This window comes from Cydia splendana, chromosome 14, assembly GCF_910591565.1.
Source record: "Cydia splendana chromosome 14, ilCydSple1.2, whole genome shotgun sequence".
In the NCBI taxonomy this organism is placed as follows: domain Eukaryota; kingdom Metazoa; phylum Arthropoda; class Insecta; order Lepidoptera; family Tortricidae; genus Cydia; species Cydia splendana.
The window spans coordinates 6,895,149-6,913,169 of NC_085973.1; the positions used below are offsets into that span (position 1 = coordinate 6,895,149).

At 38.1% G+C, this 18,021-nt stretch overlaps 1 protein-coding gene across 2 annotated transcripts in view; it reads left to right on the plus strand.

Moving 5' to 3' along the window:
• Positions 1-18,021, plus strand: part of LOC134797136 (tubulin-specific chaperone cofactor E-like protein) — a 38,268-nt gene that overhangs the window by 14,627 nt on the left and 5,620 nt on the right. For both annotated transcript variants that reach the window (XM_063769379.1, XM_063769381.1), the window contains exon 4: positions 136-235. In XM_063769379.1, the coding sequence (XP_063625449.1) occupies positions 136-235 (100 nt within the window). The remainder of the gene's footprint in view (positions 1-135; positions 236-18,021) is intronic.

Here is an 18,021-nt window from a genome sequence, read left to right on the forward strand (position 1 = left end):
TACAGTAATATTTTGTCAGCCTGATAATCAATCGCTGTGCGCCAACTTAAATTAGTCCTTTTAGATTAGCTAGCAACAGTAGATATATTTCTTTAGCTCATAAAAGAACTTATTAAACAGTAATTTTGTTTACAGACGCCTCCGGTTCTTGAACCTGAACAACACGGGCCTCGGGACGTGGGACGAAGTGGACAGGCTTGCGCAGTTTCCCTCGTTGAAGAGTTTACGAGTACAGGTAAGCTCGTTTGACATACTGAATTAGAAAATTTTGGCAACCGGGAGTGGAAACTTTTGAGGTTTTATTTAAATCTTTAATCGCTTGTCTTGTGGTCAGGATTAATGTATGCGTGACGACAATAACGTTTTGAATAAGAAACGTTACAAGTAGGTAAGTTTTAAAGGAATAACGTCGGTCTAGGTTATTTATAGCTTTTAATTGGGGGTACCTACATGGATGTAAAAACGTCGACTATACGAAATTTGTAAAAATAATGTAATGTGATGGTACTAGATCTATTATACTTACTTAATTTGGCACCTTAATAACTTGAAAAATAATGTAAAAAGATAAATATTTATGCAGGTTCCCTATTTTGATAAGTTAATCAATCTCTTTGCTCAAATTTGCATGAAATAAGATTATAACCCGTCAAAATTCGCAATAGCCAGCATCAGTGTATTTTATTAGCACCTCGGGGTGTCGTAATTTGTGCGTGTGTCCCTCGGGAGCTATCGGCACAATGCAGGTGAAGGTCTTCCGGATTTAGTCGTGGCCCACTTTACTTGCGCAATTCTCGACTCCCGGGTTGTGGTGTAGCTCCGATAGCTATAGTGGCAGCAATACCTAGGGCCTTTGCCATCTTTTTCGCTCTTGCCTGATCTTAGTAAGTGCAAAGGAGATAGCTTTAAAACCTCAGTCGCCGGTATTACGGTTACTATAACACGAGCCCAGTCGGGCCAATATAAGTGCACTCTAAGATTACGCGTAGTTTTTACAAATCAACAGGTCATGTTATATTGGTTCTTAAGAATTAGACTTGTGTGCGCTTACGCATCTAGTGGGAATATTACGGCCCCGGCACGCGTAATTTCGACACATTAGCTTTATCTGACGCATACGCTATAGATTATCAATTTAAATAGTTTAATACTCCATCAATTTGTGATCGAAACTTCATTATTTCTTCAGCCGATTCGAGAATAATATTTACTGTCTACGACTATGTTTGCATTATGACGTGACGATTTAAATGTTATATCTTATATCCATTGAATTTGAAAATAATCTACTATAAAACTAACAGCAACACAATGACATATTAGGTATTTCTCGATAAAACGTGTTTTACAATTAATAATTTGCCAGTATAGGTAAATATTATTGGACTCGCAGTAAATAAATACGTTTACCATGTTCAGTTTCAATAACATCCATTACGAAATGGGCAATAAATATAATCGAATATATTACCGAGGAAACCACATGTGAACACGTTAGCACGCATAAGTTGACTAAGTACGTGCACATGTATAAAAGCAACACTCTTTAATACTGACCATAGGTTGGCCTTATGTCCTTGTATTAAGGTTCATGAATTGTATGTTAACTGTGTGGATATGTGGACGATATAAAAGTCGATGAGCGCATCTACAAAGTTATATTGCGTCTGTTTAATTTATAGAAATAAATAAAAAATATTTTTAATGTACAGTCAACTGCGCAACTCAAAACGAGTGTAGGTATGTAGCTGTTTATTATTGTAATTTATTATGTTATTAATGTTATTATGTTAGTCTTTACCTATTTTAAACGATTATTTAGATTTGCCTATATAGCGTCAGTTTAACTAAATGAAATAAATTAAAAATATTTTCTGACATAGACGACGAGTTAGCTGTATAAAATATTTACGCAAATAAGACACAATAATTAAATCGACTCTTGTATAATATCAGTGACATTTTTCAATTCTTTATTTACAAAATATAGAATTTCTACTTATAGTACCAAGAGTATTTATTTTTATTTTTACAGCAGCATAACTATTTAATTTCTAGTTATAGTCCTCACATTGCATACATATTGAACAGTAACTATACATAACTAAAATCCATAGTCTAGAAAACTAGGTAATAAAACCCAGTTAACTCATCCAGCATTTACTGTTTTTGTTTAATTGTCTGCTCAATTTCCGCGCTTGTCTGTGTCAAGGCCGATCAATCAAACCACGGAATATAACCGGCAGTACATAAACATAAATTCAATTCATTACTACACTTATTATATCCAACGTATTGCTAAGCTAATTAGAACCTTATTGGGACATGGGTAAAGACGCTTTTTCTAGCATTTAGCGGTCGCTTTGTGACCGTCACGCGACGAAGAATGTGAAAGTACAGCTTAACGAAGTGTTCCGCTGTGTAGGGTTGCCACTGTTGCCAGATATATTTTGGAAAGTAAATAAAAAATTAATACCTATTATAGGACATTGTTGCACAAATTTATTAAGTCTCACAGTAAGCTCAAAAGGCTCGTGTTGTATTTAATATTGAAGTATTTGAAGTTCTAATGTAAATTCTTAATTATTGAATAACCCGAGCAAACGACGCTAGTGAGTGTGGTGTCAGATACCAATTTAATTTCAGTGTGCCCCTCACGCGATATTATACGCCACGAGTGTATTGAGATTAACATTAAAAGTATCATTACATTACCATCTAATTTTGTAAGTACTTATCCTATTATTAAAGTTTAATATTAGTGGTCCAATTACTAATTCACGTACAAAAAAATGTTTAAAGTAGTTATTGTATCCCAGTAGCATTTTCCATACTTGTTGCCATGTTGGAAAATCGTACCGTCTGGTAACCCTAGCTTTGTATGGTTTTACGTTGAATTGCATCGTAGTATAAGTGATGTCACAGCTATTGACGTAAAGTTATGAAACGAGCTCTTTGTTTCATGTGTAACGCGCAATTTGCTGCTAGCTTTATCTGTTGGTACTCGTATAGGTACCCGTGTTTACTATAAATTTGCCAAAAAAAAAGAAAAAAAAATATAATAAGGTAAATTACTAACAAAACAGACGTAATAAATAGAGTTGACTCGACAACACTCGAAACAGGGGGCCGATTATTGAATTTCGAGCACTCGATTTCATCACTCGAAAATCGGTAATAAACGGCGAAAAGCTAATTTTTGAAATAGGTACGAGCGATAGAAATTGGGAATAAAAATAAAGTTTTCAATTCTACTATAGTAGAATTTAAATGCCTAATAGTGGAGATATTATTGAACGAAATACACGAAATCGAGCGGTCTAAATTAAAAAATCGGCCCCCTGGTAGACATTTACATATTTTTAACTGCCATCTTAACTTTTATTTTCATAAATTGCGTGGATCTCTTTGTAACAACTAGGACTCTAGCTCTAGGTTTATTTCGAGCATTCCGAAAATAATCCTAAGATATGTACGAGTAAGTACATGTACAAAATTAAAAAAGGTTTAGCCTATTTAGTACGCGATCGTACGTAATTACGTATAAGGTGTATTCGGGTAATTTCGTATATCGGATAATTCCGAAAGTCAGATGATTTTTTGCCACAGTTAGACTTTTGCGACTTGGGTTATACTACATTTTACAAAATTATACTTAACCTATGAGGGAGATCAAAGTTAGTATGTATTTTATACCTACTTATAATTAACTTATCAAATTGAGTCCCTTTTCAGAATTATCCGACATTTAACACGGTCCGAATTACCCGTTATACGCCATACTGTACAAAAAAACAAAATGCCAGGAACGAGATCCATTACTCATATGCTATGCCAAAAATAATAACCGAGGTTAGTCTATTCACGGCCGCTCCATCGGCCAGCTTTGGCGCCACCATCGCCATTTTAACCGCTGACCTTCCATTCCTCTCAAACTCTTCCGACCATAGACAAACTACGATTTCTTTCTTTCACAATCGTATTGCTAGGGACAATCTGATGATTAAAGCAACCGCAATGGTCATTTGGATGGTGTTTAGAAAGAGTGAGTCATCCCGCATCCATTTTGCAATAAAATGTCAACTTTAAACGTCAATTTTTTGAGTTGACATCTTATTGAAAAATTAATGTGGGTTGACACATTGTTGCTTAACAGCATCCATTTGTAAATTCAAAAGATCTGCGTTAGGTAATTGCGGATTTGTTAATAGTTTAGTATAATGGGAGACTGTATGTATGCAGCAATGTAGTAACGTTTTGTAGAATTCGTAGAGCAAAGAAAAATTAAATAGGGTGCTAGTTTAGCAACTATAACAAGTAACAGGCATGAAACTGCTTGAATGATGATTAAAATTAACTAATACCTCATATGTGTGATTATTTTCATTTATATTAGCGGATATGGTAGACTATATGGTTATTCCCACAGAAATATGAATATAAGGTTATTCCCCAAGTATGAACATAAATAAATACTTAAATAACCTTCAAAAAATGTAATGAATACTACAAAATCCAAGAGTTAGTTTTAGAATCAAATAAGCTACTCAGCGTAAGTATTGTCTTGATATTTCCAATTTAAGGATAGTAGGCGTTAAAAAGAGATTGCAAGATACAAGCTTGCATGGAACAGGTCCCTAAAATCGGAACCGCATTTAAGGCAGTTTAGAGTAATAGATTGATAAAATCGTTGTCTATACTAAGTAGGTAGTACTAGTAGTAGTGTGTGTCGTTGTTAGTACATATATACTTATACAGGGTGGAAAGGCACGACGATCCTTTCCGGAAATGGGAGATAGTTTAGCCTAAGCTCTATATTTTCTCCATAGAAACTATGTTAATATGGGCAACCGTTTCTAAATTATGACCTTTTAAACATCCACGCAAAAAACTACTTTGTTCTAACCCTAACAGGTGACAGGGTCAATGAACTTACTTGTAAACAATCAGTATTCGACAGGAAATTATGCTAATTTGTTGCCATCTAACCATTTTTAGGTCTGCTTACAGCACGGTAAGAATCATTGCAGGATTTTCGCTTTCTTAGTGGTTCCACTTGTTCAATACTTGAATGAAATAGTTATGTTATTCCTTAATATTAATAATACTAACCACAACATTGTTTACAACGACAGTTCAAATGGTGACATTGACAACCACTCAAAAGTACGCAATCGTCTTATAAATATCTCTGGTTTCCTTGACTGATAAAAAGGTTTTAGTTTCTTAACACGTTTCACAAAATTATTTTCGAATAATTGGAAACTATCTAAAATAATTAAAAACTACATGTAGGTTGTGTTAGTTGCACCAAATGAACTTGCAAAAATGAAATACTAAGAATAAATCAAGAATAAATACTTCTTCAATACCAAACTAACAAACCTTCTTGCGTGGTAGGAAATAGACAAGACGTCTGATGTTTGAAATTAAATTTTCATTGAACTATACTTATTGAATGTCATATTCTTCAAATAAAAATGTTAGATGCTCGTGGCTATTTAAATTTGTGGGGCTGTGTAAAAGATATGGTGTACCAAACCAAACGGAATGTGAAACTGCGGACGAAATGAGACAAAGGCTAATTGGTGCTTTCTGCGGAGGATAAATGACGAAGAGCATACACTATATCGCATGTGCATCGACATACTCGGGTACGGGCTGCGGCGGCGTTGTAATACACGGAGGTACATTTGAACACCGTATGTGAAAAGAAGATAGTATTAAATATTGGAAAAAAGTAATTATCTAAGAAAGTAATAAAATTGTTTGTAATATTTTTGCATGCATTTGATTTATTTGACATTTATGCGTCATTCATACATCATTGCGATACTGTCAACGATCGGAAAAAAGTGTAAAGTCCCGAGCTTTCCCGACGGAGATCCTTAATCTAGCCGTCATGTGCACATGCTATAGGGTTATCACCACAGTTAAAAAGGTAGTATTTTTGCAATTTTTATTTTTTACTCAATTAACGATTCTTACCATTACCAATAGTCTCTGTATCACTTAAACGACCTAATACTTCCGGGAAGGATCGTCGTGCCTTTCCACCCTGTATACATCTTATATAAATATTGAGCGTTGACTCAGAAAAACATAGCAGGTCAAAGAACTACCTTCGCTAATGTCACATTTGCAAGTTACATTACTCACATTATAGCGCTAACTGCACACAAATACCTAACAAAAATATACACTTTGATCATTGTACAATGAAATAATAACAGGAAAGATTTTTGTTTTTATTGTGATGATTTTTCTTTATTTTGGGCAGAAATATTTTTTCTTATTTTGTTGTCTTTTGACTTTTTATAATTACCTACGTATCAGGTTTAACGTTCCTCTTGCGGGATTGGTCTGAGTGATACCTCTCATCCCTAAAAAGGGGGGAAGAATTGACGCTAGTTTTATCGTTTGATATCCACAGAATCCACACCCCCTGGTGGACATGACAACCGACTTAATCCCGCGCGAATAGACCCATAGCATGGAAGCCATTCATAATTCAAATGCAGCATTTTTAAAATTGGAAAATCACTGGAACCGACCAGTCTGCATCGGCCAGTGAATCATAAAATCATGTCATACATAAGACGAACGCAACGGTCGCTACACCTACGCCTTCTGCGCGGCTCTTTGTTTGATTGAAGCTAATGCACAGTTTGTGTTGAGTTGAGGTGTTGTTTGAGTTCAACTTGTTTTCCCATGACTTGAGAAAATAAGGATAATACATTATACCTACCTACACTGTTTGCAGATATATATTTTTAATAGGTACGTGTAGGATACCGCTGTTTTAAAAATTCTAAAAGTTGCTAAACCATTCTTCTAAGTCGGTCCCTCACTGCTGAGGATCGTGACTCTGCACACTAATGTTCCTTATAGTAGCTCTCCACTTCTCCCTGTCCATCTGGGCGGATATTTGGTCACACCATCTCGTTGGACTTGGTCCTCTAGGGAGTCTGCCGTCCACCTTTATGAACCATTCTAAACTAGGTGAATATGACAACAATGTTATATAAAGCTCTTATAGAAATACCATAGAATAAAGAATTATTACTTTATGGAAATACCTAAGACCAATCTTTCATTGCAACCAAACGAAAATTTAATTGCAACTTTTACTCTTATTTCTTGCAAAATAGACACATGGTTACAAAAGCTCATAGACTAGGAATCCTCTAGACCGAGTTTAGAGCAATTATTTCATGCAACCGATGATGCCAAAAATGCGGGGATACGCGGGACGAGGTGAGCGAAGTGATTGGTCCGTTCAAAGACACGGACGTCACACAAAGACACTTTCGACTCGAACATGGAGTAAAATTACCGTATGCGTGGCAGAGGGGGTAGCGCGACTATGCTCAGTCTGGAGGATGTTTTGTCTGTGCAAAAGCTGCATCAGCATCATATACGGAAACAACATATACTATCGTATATTAACTAAAACCATAGGTCATACTGAGCAACTTTTACTATGGGACCAGCCCCGAAATCACGAAACAAAATTTGGCTGTGTCATAAATTTTGGCTGGTTTGATGTTGAAACTTTCTATGGGAGAGTCAATTTCGGGTTGGCCCAATAATAAAATTTGCTCAGTATGACCTAAACATTAACAGGTTTGAGTAAAGGGGTCATCCATTAATTACGTCACACGAATTTCTAGGGTTTTTGACCCCTCCCCCCCCCCCTTGTCACATTTGGTCACATTTGGCAAACCCCTCCCCCCTAGTGTGACGTCACATTTTTTCTACGAAATCGCCAAATCGAATTAAGTAAGTACCTAAGTATTATTAATATTTTATCAAAATATTTTTGACGATATAAATATTAGTAATTTTATAACCCAAAACTGCTTAGGAAAGAAAATTAAAAGAATAAAAACGATTATCGTTTTAAAAACTTGTTATTTAAATGTACAGCGAATAAAATAATAAAAAAAAAAAATCGGTTCCTGATGAAGTTAAAGTGACGTCACAAAGTTTGTGTCTCCCCCCTCCCCCATGTCACAATATGTCACATTTTCTTGACCCCCTCCCTCCCCCTAAACGTGTGACGTAATTAATGGATGACCCCAAATGGCTTTTGTTAATATAAAGGATATGTATAGTCTGGCTAGCATGGGGCACCGGCTAAGTAGGGCAAAGCATTCTATTCTAACTTGCAAATTTGCACTCCTACTAGCCTCAGGTCGACATGTCTGCAATTTCTATTGTCGCGGAGAAAGGGCAATATTGTACCTAGTCTCGTCCGTGACCCGTCGGGGAACGTCATAAAGTATGGAGACTTTTACGAACGTATATTACATTGGGGAATCGTATAACTTAGAAGGGAAAACAGGTCCCGTTCGGTTTATAGCAAATTGCAAAGAGAACACAATAAACGATCCATGGAGTGGTATATTTTACAATTTGTTAACATTTTAATGTTCTTTGATACGACCTTAGCACAAACTGCGACTACTGCGAGTTGTGCTAAGGTCGTATCATAACAACATTAAAATGTTAACAAATTATGAAGTCGCAGTGCGTCTCACGTGCGCCGAAAAGTGCGGCCGAACGTATCGTGTCATATCAAAACCTTATTAGATTTTTAAATCACCAGAATATCGCTCATGGGGTACAAACAACAACACTCCACTGTACATCTGTGGACCATATTACAAAAGGTATAAGCTCCACCGATGTACAGTTAACAGTGTGGGCGAATGGTACCAACGAAATAAAAGAAATTATGCCTGTTAGGTATAACGTATATATGTACTAGTTTAGTTTATATTTTTATTTAATTAAAAGCATAGTCTGCAAGGATAGTTGTTTTTCTCCATCTGCAGGGATATAATAGCTGTTTCTTATTATTTTTTGTCAAGTGAAGTAGGTACATACGAGAGTGACGCATTTCTTATTTTTCGTTGCACAATGTTATTAACATTTGCACAATAGCAAATGTTAATAATAAGTACTTTACAACCAAGTACTGAAGGGCACCAGTCTTACTTCACCCGCACAACATGACGGTTTCCTTTAGCAAAAGTAGTTTTTGCTATCATTACAGCAAACCGCTTGCTCAACTTACTAGTCAGTTACTTTGCTATTATCTACGAGTATTACCTACGCCTTGTAAAGTTATTCTTTTATTCGCATATCATACGTATATATTCACTGTAAAGTTTTTATATATTTGAAGACATTGCCTCTTACTTGTATAAAAAGTTATCTACGTAGGTGTAGGTATGTATATGGTCTAGGGATTGCAATCCGGTCTGGTTTTGAATCCGGCCGGATCCGGCCGGATTTTGGCCTCAATCCGGCGGATCCGGCCGGATCCGGCCGGATTGGTGTTGCAGATAAAAAAATTATCAAGTCACGTATTTTATTATGTTTTTTAGCGTTATATTATGCGATGTTAAGGATATTTTTTAATGTATTAATAAAACGGCTGTTTTAAGTTTCAAAAATCAACGATGTTATTACTTTACCACTAAATCTTAACCATGACTCTCATCATGAGATCTCTCGCGCATGAGAGGAGGCCTGTGCCCAGCAGTGGGACGTATATAGGCTGAAATGATGATGATGATGATGAAGTCTTAACCACTATTAACCACTTAGTTTTGACGAAGTCGGTGGTCCTGGGTTCGAATCCCAGTAAGGGCATTTATTTGTGTGATGACCTGATGACACAGATATTTGTTCCTGACTCTTGGTTGTTTTCTATGTATTTAAGTATTATATTATATATATCGTTGTCTGAGTAACCACAACACAAGCCTTCTTGAGCTTACTGTGGGACTTAGTCAATCTGTGTAAGAATGTCTTATAATATTTATTTATTTATTATTTATTTATTTAAGTCTTGTTACAATAATCAGTCTCACGAATGAAATCTTCTTTTTCTCTTAAAATATCTATAGCCCAACCCACATTTCAGACAAAAAGGTGCTTTGAATTCAACCATTTTAGTTTGAGCAATTAAAATCAATGAACGTGCATACCTACACAAGTATACATATAAACATTTATTCACACGAAACATTTAACATTTTTAACGGGATAAGTTCGCCTTTGTACACATTTACTGTATTCTCTCTGTGTTATGTACTTACATTTTCCCGCTTTATTTAGTAGCATTTTAATAACAAAATATACAATAAATAATAATAATAAATTAATATTATAGGACATTTTTATACAAATTGACTAAGCCCCACGGTAAGCTCAATAAAGCTTGTGTTGTTGGTAGGTACTCAGACAACGATATATATTCATATTCAAATTCTTTATTTGTATTGATCATACATTGTCACAGATGCGTAATTTACATTATTATACAAATACTTAAATACATAGAAAACAACCATGACTCAGGGACAAATATCTGTGCTCATCACACATATAAATGTCCTAACCGGGATTCGAACCTAGGATCGCGGCTTCACAGGCAGGGTGACTACCCACTAGGTCAGACCGGTCATCAAAAGTCAACATATATTCCTCTAATTACTTTTAATTCGACAAAACATTTAACTTAAGTGCTGAATGAAGTTTTATAAATATTTATTCATTATATTTTAAATGCAGGTAACACTTATTATAACTGGGCTATAATGGTTTGTACACAATAAAACGAAAGAACATGTAGGTACATGTGAGAAATTTTAAATTTTAGCAGTGTTTTAAGCTGTTATTTTATATTTTAGCGCTTTGATTCACTTTACCGGATCCGAGACCGGATCCGGTGAATTTTACCGGATCCGGTATGTTGAAAAATGTGCCGGATCCGGCCGGATTACCGGATCCGCCGGACCGGATTGCAATCCCTAATATGGTCCGAAATAAATGATTTATGTAATATCCTCGGCACTGTTCACAACATACTTTTGTCTAGAATTAGCACTTTGATACTGCAAGGTTTTGGTAGTTTCCATAAGAGTCTAGAGATCTAATTTCGCGTCGGAATACGATACGATCCCGAAAGAATTTCAAAAAGTCATACTATTGTACTTAAGTAATATATTTTTAATTTTTTACTGTTAAATCAAAGCGATTGCAACATATCATTGTTTCACATTTAGTATTGTCTTTAAAATGTCTGCCCGATTAAATCAAACATTATACGATCACGTACCTCACCACGTGCATGACTGTAGCTTCTACCTGTTTTCCTAGAACCTAGAACATAGGTTTCATCTTATCCTATGATCTATCAAGGAAGTAGCGATGATCTAAGACAGGGGTCTCCAAACCCCGGCCCGCGGGCCAAATCCGGCCCGCGACGTGTTACAATCCGGCCCGCGGACCTCCAAAGCGAGTGCCCACTGTCCGGCCCGCGGGAGCCAGGCTCCAGGGATTCAGCATTCATTGAGAGTGGAACTGTTCCTAGCAGCAGCAACCAGACACCCTCCCCCGGTAGTAGAAGAGCCGGCCGCAAATTTTCTAACCGACTTGATACCACGATCAAATGCACAATGGTTTCCCATAAAAGTGATGCTAAGTCCGAATTCGATAGTCTGCCACGGCGGAACTTGCCGAAAGTACGAAAAAGAAGGCCACTTCCGGTGCGAAAAAAGGGGGCTGATTTAACCCATCTGATACCGAAATAATAGTTATGGCAGCAGTTAGAAATTTACATGTAGACACGGAAAAGCGAAGTCTGCCAGTATTTTTTATGCCGGAAGTGCTTGGCAGACGCTCTCAAAGGTGGCCACCGGGACCCCTAATTTAACCCATCTGATACCACCATGAAACCAATTCCAGTCGGTAGGTATGAACCCTCATGTCAGGAATATATAAGTCTGCCAAGGCTTTTCCTGCCGAAACACCTTGGCAGACGAGATTATGTGAGCAAGGTAACCATCGGTTACCCTACACTAACCCATCTGATACCACCATGAAACCAATTCCAGTCGGTAGGTATGAACCCCCATTTTTGGGAATATATAAGTCTGCCAAGGTTTTTCCTGCCGAAACACCATGGCAGACGAGATTATAAGCAAGATTACCATCGGTTACCGTACACTAACCCATCTGATACCACGATGAAACCAATTCCAGTCGGTAGGTATGAACCCTCATTTCAGGAATATATAAGTCTGCCAGGGCTTTTCCTGCCGAAACACCTTGGCAGACGAGATTATGTTAGCAAGGTGTACATCAGTTACCCTACATCAACCCATCTGATACCACCATGAAACCAATTCCAGTCGGTAGATATGAACCCCCATTTCAGGAATATATAAGTCTGCCAAGGCTTTTCATGCCGAAACACCGTGGCATACGAGATTATAAGCAAGATGACCATCGGGTACCGTACACTAACCCATCTGATACCACGATGAAATCAATTCCAGTCGGTAGGTATGAACCCTCATTTCAGGAATATATAAGTCTGCCAGGGCTTTTCCTGCCGGAACACCTGTAGGGTAACCGATGGTTACCTTGCTCACATAATCTCGTCTGCCAAGGTGTTTCGGCAGGAAAAGCCTTGGCAGACTTATATATTCCTGACATGAGGGTTCATACCTACCGACTACCGACTGGAATTGGTTTCATGGTGGTATCAGATGGGTTAAATTAGGGGTCCCGGTGGCCACCTTTGAGAGCGTCTGCCAAGCACTTCCGGCATAAAAAATACTGGCAGACTTCGCTTTTCTGTGTCTACATGTAAATTTCTAACTGCTGCCATAACTATTATTTCGGTATCAGATGGTTAAATCAGCCCCCTTTTTTCGCACCGGAAGTGGCCTTCTTTTTCGTACTTTCGGCATGTTCCGCCGTGGCAGACTATCGAATTCGGACTTAGCATCACTTTTATGGGAAACCATTGTACATTTGATCGTGGTATCAAGTCGGTTAGAAAATTTGCGGCCGGCTCTTCTACTACGGCGCAAAAACCGACGGTGGCCCGCGCGAAAGTTTCTGAGGCGCAATATGGCCCTCAGCTAAAAAAGTTTGGAGACCCCTGATCTAAGATATGTTGGTTTGAATTATAATTAAATAATTGGATCAAGTATGTAGTAATTTCCATGGAGATACGATTATTACGGTACTACACGCAGTCAGGCCTCCGTCACACGCTCAAGGCCACGCGTTATATGCCTACCGCTCGGCGTATCGTCGACGATACAACCGACAGAGGGCCGCCGAACGCCCGCCTCAGCGCTCGCACCGCATTGCACCGCGCGTTTCCCGCGCTTATGCTTCGAAATGCCGAAACCACGTAATTATTGTGCAGTAGATGGGTGAAAAAGTAAAAAAACAAAGGAAAAAGCCTATAATAAAAAAACATCTTTTTATGGCGGGCTAAAGGTCCCACCTGAAAGTTTAATAATTATATTGAAGGGTTAGAAAAAGTATTTTTAAATAACTTTGACGACGTAATAATTAATCGGCCTGGTAGCACCGTATTACAACTTTTAAAAACCGTTGATTGTCTGTTGCTTTGCTCCTGAATATTTATTAAAATTAGTTTACGCGATTTAGGATATTTTCAACTACTTATTAAATTTTAATAACAGAGAATTCCGAGAAGTGAAAAAATTATAAATCATTATATTAAAACTAAAACATATTTGATTCGCAACATTCGTTTTATTATAATAATCATCATAGGTAGGGTAGCTACAACCCTAGCGCATTCTTACGATGACGCGTTGGCACGTGACTCGAACGGCGGGCAACACAGTCTCGACTCTTTGTGCGCGTAATTATGGTACATTTCTTCTTGTCCTGAGCAGCAGGTATTATTATTAAGGTTCTGTAGGCTATTATAGCGTAGGTATTTTTGCTTTTGTTTGGGAATGAAGTATCTGTTACGTAGTAACTATTTATTAATCTGTGACGCTGTCCCCATCACATGTAGGTACGAGTTTTATACAAGCATACAAGGCCCCGGTCGTTTTAATGCTGAATGTACTTACCTACAATTGCCATCCGCTATTGCAGTTTATCAGTCAAGTCATTATACCTACCTATAGAATTTTCGCTTTCGACATGGCAGATTTATACATATACCATAATATATTTCATACCTTCTCTTCCTCAGTATGATCTACAATTACTTACTTAACCGATACTCAGTGGCGGATTTGCCCTAAGGCCCAGTAGGCCCGGGCCTAGGGCGGCAATATACACCCTGTATCTGAACGAAAAGCAATTACTCAAACCCGTTAATTTTTAGGCCATATTGAGAAACTTTTACTATGGAACCAACCCCGAAATCGCGAAAAAAAAATTGACTCTCCCATAGGAAATTTCAACATCAGACCAGCAAAATGTACCTATGAAACATCCAATTTTTTTTCTGCGTTTTCGGGGTTGGTCTCATAGTAAAAGTTGCTCAGTATGACCTAAACATTATGGAAGAAATGAAACTCGACAGTATCGCCTATTCCGTATCGGAAACGCATAATATTATAAAAGCAAACTCTACACACCACTAACAGTGTAGACTACCTAATTCACTGATCATTTGTAAATCTTATTACAACGGCATAAGGCCTACACATGTTCAGAAATGTGTTGTCAGTATATCGCACCCTCCATCCGTTTAGTGCATTTCAAAGGATGAGTGGGTCTGCTTACGACATTGCGATTGCACCGGACCTCGGGACGAAATCAATATCCGCAATTAACGAGTCGGAACGGAACCGTTACCGGCTGGAACGGACGCCATTATGCTTATTCCTAATTTGAATTTTCATATACAATGTATGCCCGATATCCGATGTTTATCATGGGTTCCACGTGGTTCCACAGAGATATGAAATCCTTGAGAACCCGACTATATTAGATTCGGCGTAAGAGTCAATGGATCCCAGATTTCTTTTAGTCTTTGTGTTCCATGCATACTTTAGTCTTTAGAGCCCTTATTTCTACTGTCGAAGAACTTAGTACTAACTTTCACAATTTGAAGCGGAGACTGAACACTGAACTCCCAAAAGGGGGTCATTTGGCTTGTCAATTATAATAATATGTATTGAGGCCATTACTTAGCAAAGGGACTAAGCATGCTCAGGGTCTGTGTGTGACGCACGCAGGTTCCGTCTTCCGTTTTTAGTCAATACCGGCCGGCAAGGCCGATCACATTTGATCGTGCAAAACAAAGAATCTTGACTGCGGATATTATTACCGGAATAGATTATTTCATTAAACCTACGTTATTGCCTGGACTTAGTTATGCTTTTATCCTTATGCGCGCGTAATTCCAATCAATATGTTTTAAGGTTTTTATTGCTACTTAGAGAAAAGTGCAATTTAGAAAATGAATAAGTATTATATAGGACCTAAGTATAAGTTCAGTAATAATAATAAGCAAACTGTGATATTGTGAACTACCTACCTACCTATTTTGCTACACCCTTTCCAGGGTCCATGTATGTAACATCTGTACTGGTATGCAAATAAAGATCTCTCTCTATGTTCTATTGAGGAAAATCGAGACTTATTTCATTGATTGTATTAGATGTGTAATGTAAAGCCTAAAATAGGTACTTAAATTCTTGCGTCGAATTTCACATCTGATGTAGATGGCGCTGTACGGCTCTGTCCATCATGTGATTGCTGTTGGTGTCAAAAGCCGACGTTTGAAAATCCAGTTACCGACTACTTATACAAAACATACAAGCGTATAAGTGCCATCTACTTCAGCGCTCAAACTCTGAAGTTCATTTATTTTATTTCAAAGACTACATCCCTTTTACAATCAGTAACACTTTTTATTCTGAGTATTAATTGCCTTAGTGCCTAGACTTAAATAATTATACAGGCGTAATTCCATCGATAATTAATGTGTACTGTTTAATGAAATTGAGCCTTGTTTCTCTCAAGCTCTTGAAATTGTTGACCTAAACTACTTCCATTTTAGCAAAGTTGACGACGTTCAAGCCTATTAATATAAGTACCATCGATTTCATAGCAAAACGGTCTGCCCTTGCGAAGTCCGGACGCCGAATAAGGAAAGTTGTCCTATCCTTGAGAGATGAGAGACCTATAAAATATGCCACACTTTTTGTTTATCCGATGATCGCTTTGTTCGTCTGCTGAACTCGTGACTGTATGATAATGGGGACCCGGATATATTTATACTGGAGAGCATGGGTTCGTTTATAAATTTACAAACGAATGTAGTTTATTTTCCCTCTATAGGCGGCTACAGACACTATATCTGATCTGGAGCTCTATTTGACTCGTGAAAGATGAGGTAGCTAGCTATAGGGCCGCGACAGAAAAGTACTTATACTGTACTTAATGAAACGAAATGAATATTACTTAGTATTAGTACACCGTGCGTCTAATAATTAAGAATCTGTGAAGTTAGGTCTGCAAGCAGCTGTTGCCCTTACTTATTCGACGCGTTTTGAGCACGCTGTTTCCATAACTATGACACTAATTTCTGGATTTATATTGCTTTGATGCAATTGGTCATTTGTCACTCACTCCATATCCTCCCCAGAAAAAATTACACCATATAAATGTCTAATCAACATACGAATTGGCTTAGTCGACATACCGAAATACACAAACAGTAGGTACCCTAGTAGCATTTTCGTTGGGGCCCACGGTGCCAACGGTAGGGAAAACGTTGGGATGAGGTCCGTTCCGTAGCCAACATTAATTTTGTATTGGCCCACCATCGCATTTACCAACATTCGCTGTGGCACAGATGCCCAACAATGGGCCTTTGTGTATTATGGTACCGTTGGTTAAACAACGATAATATTCGTTGGCCCAATGATGACATATATCGCATTTACCAACATTGGCAGTGGCAGTGATGCCCAACAATGGGCCTTTGTGTATTTTGCTATCGTTCGCTAAACAACGATAACATTCGTTGGCCCAATGGTGACGAATACCTCATTTACCAACATTGGCTGTGGCACGGATGCCCAACAATGGGCCTTTGTGTATTTTGGTAACGTTGGCTAGTCAAGGATATCATCCGATGGCCCAATGATGACAAATATCGCATTTACCAACATTGGCTGTGGCACTGATACCCAACAATGGGCCTTTGTTTATTTTGGTAACGTTGGCTAATCGACGATATCATCCGATGGCCCAATGACGACAAATATCGCATTTACCAACATTGGCTGTAGCATTGATGCCCAACAATGGGCCTTTGTGTATTTTGGTAACGTTGGCTAATCAACGATATCATCCGATGGCCCAATGATGACAAAAATCGCATCTACCAACATTGGCTGTGGCACTGATGCCCAACAATGGGCCTTTGTTTATTTTGGTAACATTGGCTAATCAACGATATCATCCGATGGCCCAATGACGACAAATATCACATTTACCAACATTGGCTGTAGCATTGATGCCCAACAACGGGCCTTTGTTTATTTTGGTAACGTTGGCTAATCAACGATATCATCCGATGGCCCAATGACGACAAATATCGCATTTACCAACATTGGCTGTAGCATTGATGCCCAACAATGGGCCTTTGTGTATTTTGGTAACGTTGGCTAATCAACGATATCATCCGATGGCCCAATGATGACAAAAATCGCATCTACCAACATTGGCTGTGGCACTGATGCCCAACAATGGGCCTTTGTTTATTTTGGTAACATTGGCTAATCAACGATATCATCCGATGGCCCAATGACGACAAATATCACATTTACCAACATTGGCTGTAGCATTGATGCCCAACAGTGGGCCTTTGTGTATTTTGGTAACGCTGGCTAATCAACGATATCATCCGATGGCCCAATGATGACAAATATCGCATTTACCAACATTGACTGTGGCACTGATGCCCAACAATGGGCCTTAGTTTATTTTGGTAACGTTGGCTAATCAACGATATCATACGATGGCCCAATGACGACAAATATCGCATTTACCAACATTGGCTGTAGCATTGAGGCCCAACAATGGGCCTTTGTGTATTTTGCTACCGTTCGCTAAACAACGATAACATTTGTTGGCCCAATGGTGACGAATACCGCATTTACCAACATTGGCTGTGGCACGGATGCCCAACAATGGGCCTTT